The 5953-nt window shown below is 51.9% G+C and overlaps 1 protein-coding gene across 1 annotated transcript, besides 9 other annotated features; it reads right to left on the bottom strand.

The window, feature by feature from the left end:
* Positions 1–543: a sequence feature (areas not merged during assembly with more than two copies in the genome that could not be assigned to a particular haplotype).
* Positions 544–1402: a sequence feature (haploid, Esmeraldo-like haplotype).
* Positions 670–697: a sequence feature (AT_rich).
* Positions 730–777: a microsatellite.
* Positions 811–928: a sequence feature (A-rich).
* Positions 1357–1397: a sequence feature (A-rich).
* Positions 1403–3515: a sequence feature (areas not merged during assembly with more than two copies in the genome that could not be assigned to a particular haplotype).
* Positions 1753–1781: a sequence feature (AT_rich).
* Positions 1869–4115, bottom strand: Tc00.1047053506397.10 (trans-sialidase, putative; the record flags this gene model as incomplete). The annotated part of the gene is made up of 1 exon (XM_799355.1): positions 1869–4115. The coding sequence occupies one exon, from the start codon at positions 4113–4115 to the stop codon at positions 1869–1871; it is 2247 nt and encodes a 748-aa protein (XP_804448.1).
* Positions 3516–5953: a sequence feature (heterozygous, non-Esmeraldo-like haplotype).

Genomic DNA, 5953 nt, shown 5'->3' on the forward strand with positions numbered 1-5953 from the left:
CACTGCTTAACGGCAATAAGTCCATGCTGAAAAGATGCGGCCTTTCACAGCAGTTGTGGCTCACTGTCTGCGTAAACTGCGATTCGGCCCTCCACAAAACAAACGCACACTCCGCCAGCATTCACACACAATGGACGGGGAAGAGAAGAGACGCACCGCCACCGCCTCCCGTTCAATCCCACGACCAACGGCATACGGCCACAGCCCGCTGCCTGCACACAACGCACACGGAGCTAGCAATCACCCAATGAGCCACACGCAGCAGCGGATCCTCATCCATCCACGACGCGGCAACAAAATTTCCAGCCATTCCACCCACAATGGGATTCGGTGCCCAACTCAAACAAGTCACAGGCGGTGCATCACGCCAACAGCAAAAGTGACTCGCGGTGCGCGCTCCCTCTCTCCTCCTTCCCTTCATGCCCACGGAGGAAGCAGCAGCCACCCGCAACCACCAGCACACGCTACAAAAGAAGCATCCAAATCCACTGCAATTTGCATTTTGTGTGTGCCTGCAGGCACACGAAGCAAAGAAGTAAAAAACAGGAGCGGAGCATGTGAGGGGACGCACAAACAAAAATGTACAGCAGAAGCGCATGGCAGAAATAAAGAGAAAAAGACTGCTCAAGCTCATTATATTGCACTGCAGACAAAGCAGCGGCAATTCACAAAAAAATTATTAAAATTAAAAAAAAATCCATCTTTACCTTTCCACACCTCACACTTTGGAAAAAAGAAAAAAAGAAAAAAAAATGAAAAAAGAAAAAAGAAAAAAAATGCCGTCCTCTATTACGGCTGCACCCAAATGATAAAAAGAAAAAAAAAAAAAAAGAAAAAAGAAAAAAGAAAAAAGAAAAAAAAAAAAAAGAAAAAGAGAAAAAAGAAAAAAGGAGAAAAAAATGAAAAAATTAAAAAAAAATGAAAAAAATTTTAAAAAATTAAAAAAAGTCTTCCTCTATTACGGCTACACACAAATAATAAAAAAGAAAAAAAAGAAAAACCACACACACAAAAAAAGCACCCAACTACCATGTTGCTCCAGAAACTGTCTGTATACATTTTGTCCGGAAATAAACTTAAAAAGATATTTAAATGTTTTTCAACCGTCTGACCCTCCATGTGTCCGCACATCGTTTATATTTCATGGAGTCATCTGCGTGTTGCTGCTCCCCTCAGCCCTCTCATCGGCGCGTGAGTGCGGCCCGCAGAGCACAGTCACTCGTGTGTGTGTGGGGACTGAGAGAAGCACGCAGAAATGACGGGAGTCGCGTCACTCCATCGGAAGAGTGAGCGCAGCAAAAGAAAAAAAATCATCAGGAGGGAGAGAAATGCCGACCCCGAAGGATGCGACAGCGCAAAAAAAAAAAAAAACGCAAAGCAAAAAGCGAAAAAAAAAACACGGCGGCAGGGTGTGGCTGTGTGTGTGGCGCTGCGGGTGTCTGCCAGCCCTGGCCGCAAAAAAAACAAAACAAGAGGGAAAGAAATGTGTGCTCCGCTCCACAGGCCCTCGTCGCACGCCCACACGTCACGGCTCCCTCAGCGCGCCGTTCGTTGCGGCCCCTCCTCATGCGTGCAGCAGGCGAAGCGCACAGGGCCGTCGTCATGAGCGTGTCGGTGGGTGTGCGAGTGGAGCGGTTGGGCGGAAACACACGGCACCCCTCACAGGAAGAGCGCAGAAGAAACAATTAAAGAGGGAATAGTAGAAAAGAAAAAAAATCCATGGTGGTTGCCCTAAATCATCAAGCAAAAGAGAAAAAAAGTAATTAAAAAAAATTTTTATTCTCCACGGAGTAAAATTTGTTCCTAGCGGTGTGTGTGGGTCGCTGCAGAGGAGAGCGCAAGTGTTCCACACTGAGGCCGCACACTCCTCACGCAGCCGCAAACCCCCACAGTCCCAGCAGAAGCAGCGACAGCAGTCCGCTCCCAGCATAGGTAAAGCTTACCGCAGCCGCATGTTCTGTGGTGGCAGTACCCTCCACAGTTGTACTCCCCGCCAGTGCTTCGCCTGGGCCATTCGAAGTGGGGATCCTGTCCTTGATTGCACGCATCTCAATGGAATTCAGTGGGCGGTTGTACAGAAAGACGTTCTTCACCGTCACAGGAGAGTGTTGGCCGGCATCCTCACCGCATGCACCAAAGCAAAAGCGTACAAGCTCAAGTGGCGCCTCACCCGTTAACGGCACTTCTTCCTCCCCCAGCAACTTACCATCAATGTACACAGAGGCCTTTTTGCCTTGCAGCATGAGTGCCACTTGGTATCCCTTCTTCGGCTCCCAACTGCCGCTCTGTGTTGTTTTCCTGTCTTTAAGCCCCGTCCCCCACGTCTTATCCGCCGTATACGACAGTCCCATGGTATGATTGGACGCAGTGTCCCCCAACATCGCAGTCAGTAGAGGTGTGTTCCCACTCGGAGTCTCTTCGATTGTCACCGTCGCCACAAGTGTGAAGTCGTGGCTCAAGGATACATGACGCACATTATTAACCCGACTGTTCACAGACCATAGTACCCCGGAGTTAGACTCCGTCAACTGCAACCCATCTTTGGCCTTCCTTCCTTTCGTCACCGTTGCATTCAGGCAAAGGTACTCGTCGTTCCACCTGTCGTCACTGGCCGATGCGTTTGACAAAACTGCCACCAGACCCGCCGTGGGTATGGTCAAGTTGGAGAAGAAGGCGTCCTTTTGCATCCAAGTACTGAGGACGGACTTGATTGTACTCAGTTCCTCCGTCAGGCGGGAGAGTGAAATGGCACTGCCTTCACCGTTGCTCCTCTGTTGTAAAAGATGCAAACTCCCATCCGAGTACAGCAGTGCGTTGTCGAGCGTCTTACCCATAGCATTGTCCGTGGAAACAGGTCCAACATGAAACGAGCGGTTGTTGTCCGTCACCCAAACGTAGAGCGCAGTGGCATTTCCCTCCCCCGAGGCATACCCTCTCTGTGTGTACAGCATGACCTTCCTTTCCTCAATGGTCGCGGTAATGAGGGCATCCACACGCAAACCTTCGTCCCAAGAGACTCCTGATCGTGGCCTGACCCAAATGCCCGGAAGCGTCCCGATGGCCTCCGTCCACGTTTTCCCCATGTCACGCGACTCGAACACACTCTGGCCATCCACACAATGAACAATCATGAGAATTTGTCCCGTCTCCCATTCGGTGATGCGGGGATCAAGGCATTCTACAGTAGAAATGCTCTCTGGGAACACCCAGTTGTTGCCGTTGTCAGTCGAATAAGTGATCGAGGAAAAAGGGTAATTTTTCCCATTCGCCACCAGGGGAAACACAAGCGTGTCATTCTGCATCACAATGCCTGAACCACCAGCAGTCACAAAATCCCTCAGCTGATCTTTAGTGTGATTGGGGATCTGTTGTAAAAGCGACTTGGGTTCAGCCCAGTTGATCAGTGTACTCTGCACGCCGTCCGTGGACTGCGTGACCATACCCTCCACCAGTTGAATATCCCAGCCATCTTTCACCCAAATAACATCATCACCGTTGTCATATCTTGTAGTATCGCTTCCCACAAGCAGAAACACCTTACTGTCCCTCGCAACTGCTGTGGGCCGGTGCAAAACGCGCAAACGATTATCGCCATGTCTACTGCCAAGCACGGTGTGTGCCCTCCAATCCACCTTGGTGATCTCAGAGACAATGGACGGCCACTTCTCCGCAGCCTTGATGTACCCGGCCACAATGTCGGGAGACCAAATCCCAAACAAGTTATTTTCATGGCCGTTATATTCAAACAAGCCTTCAGCAATGGCAACCATTACGCCACCAGCACTGACAAGAGAAGGCGCAGCAAATGCTTTCTTCACTCCACTTTCACCATTCCCATCTCTTGACACCACCTGCGTCTGATTCGGCACAAAAACGTCGATCTCCTGCGCCAGTTGCAGAACCCCGGACTTACTCTCCGCAGCGGCTGCAGCTCCACTGTCGCAGCTAACCGTCACAAAAAAGAGGAGCAGCGCCGCGGAAGCAAACACACGCCGGGACATGTTAGGCCTCTGCGGCTCACTCTCTCTTCCTTCCCTCCTCCTTCCGCTGGATCCGGTCACGCGGCGATGGTTGTGTGTGCGGGGTGCCTTCTCTGCAGCAACACGTGAGTGCATATAAATATGTGTGTGTGGGCGGTGTGTGTGCTGTTGCTGGTCCTTTCAGTGCCTTCGAATTTCACAGTAGCGTTTAGCGTTTATTTTCCTTCTTGGAGAAGCGCAACAGGCAACAGCGGCAGAAAGGCAGCACAACAGCAGTACACACCGTCACCACTCAAAGCGAAGCGCAACATCACCATCCCCGCAGCCATTACTCCCCAGCACCTCTCAACAGCACACAAAAATTAAGGAAAAAAAAACATGTGATCGACCTCCCAATGAGGGACCGCAAGCCACGGTCCTGCAAATAAGCCAAGCGACAGGGGGCCACGTGTGCAGTGAGGAGCACGAGAGTTGCACTGCAACGGCACGGCGGCGTGGCACCCTGTTGGGAGCATCGATGCAGACGGCGACATCGCCTGCAGGAAGAGTTGCTTCTCCCGCTGAGCAAAAGGAAAAACAGCCTCAGCGCCCCAATGATGAGAGGTCGCGTGCACCTCCTCGCGGCACATGCAAGCTCTGCAGGCACAAAAATGTAGATGACGCTCTCCTGCACGCATGACGCCCGTCTCATCCTTAAAAATGGCAACCGCATCCTGTGGCACCACACGCTGCAGTCGATGTGCACAGTCTCCGTCTCCCTCCCTCCTTTCCCTCTCCCTGAGAACTCATCGGCGGCCGTGGCACACTCACCAACATGTCAGAAATCACTTGTTTTTCTTCTTCCCCCGCACATCGCACAGCAGCACCGCCAAACGCATGCCACTCCTTCGTTCGCGGATTCTCCTCAGACACGCCTCCCGCCACGTTCATCGGCTCACAGGCACACAGTCCGTAAACGCCACGCAGCCGCCCCGCTTGATGCCGCCGCGCACACCAACACGGCACAAAGCCACTCGGTGCAAGCAGCGTCTGGACACACAAAACAGGTTGCCCCAGTCAACAACAGCCCCCTCCAAGCAGTGAGACAGGACTCGTCGCTAACAATCAAACAATCAGCCCCTCGTCTCCTCCTTCCGCCATGCACGGGGTTCTGCCTGCCGCATGCATCATCCGTGACCCCCGGGCTCTCAATGAGCGAGCAAAACGCTATGCTCCCCTCGACTCAACAAGAAGCCCATTGACAATTCCCAACCAGTCGTCTCCATGGGCTGTGCATGAGGAGCACCACGGCAAGAATGCACAGAAGCTTATATGCAAACCCCTCAACTCATTCCACGTCAATAAGCAGTGTGGTATCATGCCTAGGCTTCACAAGAATGTCGGCTGGCGCTTCCCCGAGAGGCCTCCCATAAACACCGCACGTGGTCACAGTAAAGAAAAAGCAACGCCTCCAATCTGGCTGTCACCCCGTGGCAAACATCAAAGCACAATCCAACAAAATGCCGCAAATCATCACATATTTCACACAGACCATCGACAGCTTACGCGGCAAATGCACAGCACGGAAGAAGAGCCATGTCCACACACACGCAGCAAGAGAGTTGGGAAAAGCAGCCAAAGCCATTCTTTGTGAATGCAAATGATAATAACACCAAACACAGTGAAGCACCAGTCGGGCACCACATGTGGGCCACAGACACCATCCACCCGCCCATTCACTCTTCCTCCTCCCAATGGCGAGGCCCTCCTGCACCTCCACGAACACGTTTGCTGCTCAGTCATGCGGGCTTCTAACGCAAGCAACCAATATGAGTTTCGGTAATCCAAAATTCAACACCTCAGAAAAACAGAGGAAATGCTCGCAGAGGCCACACGGCTCCTCAACGCACCTTCCAAGCCCTCCTCACGACTCTGCAATGCGATGGAGACGAATACAGGCGGCTCTCGTGTCACAGAAGACGGCCAATAGAAGC

Source organism: Trypanosoma cruzi, genomic scaffold (genome assembly GCF_000209065.1).
Source record: "Trypanosoma cruzi strain CL Brener 1047053516497 genomic scaffold, whole genome shotgun sequence".
In the NCBI taxonomy this organism is placed as follows: Eukaryota; Euglenozoa; class Kinetoplastea; order Trypanosomatida; family Trypanosomatidae; genus Trypanosoma; species Trypanosoma cruzi.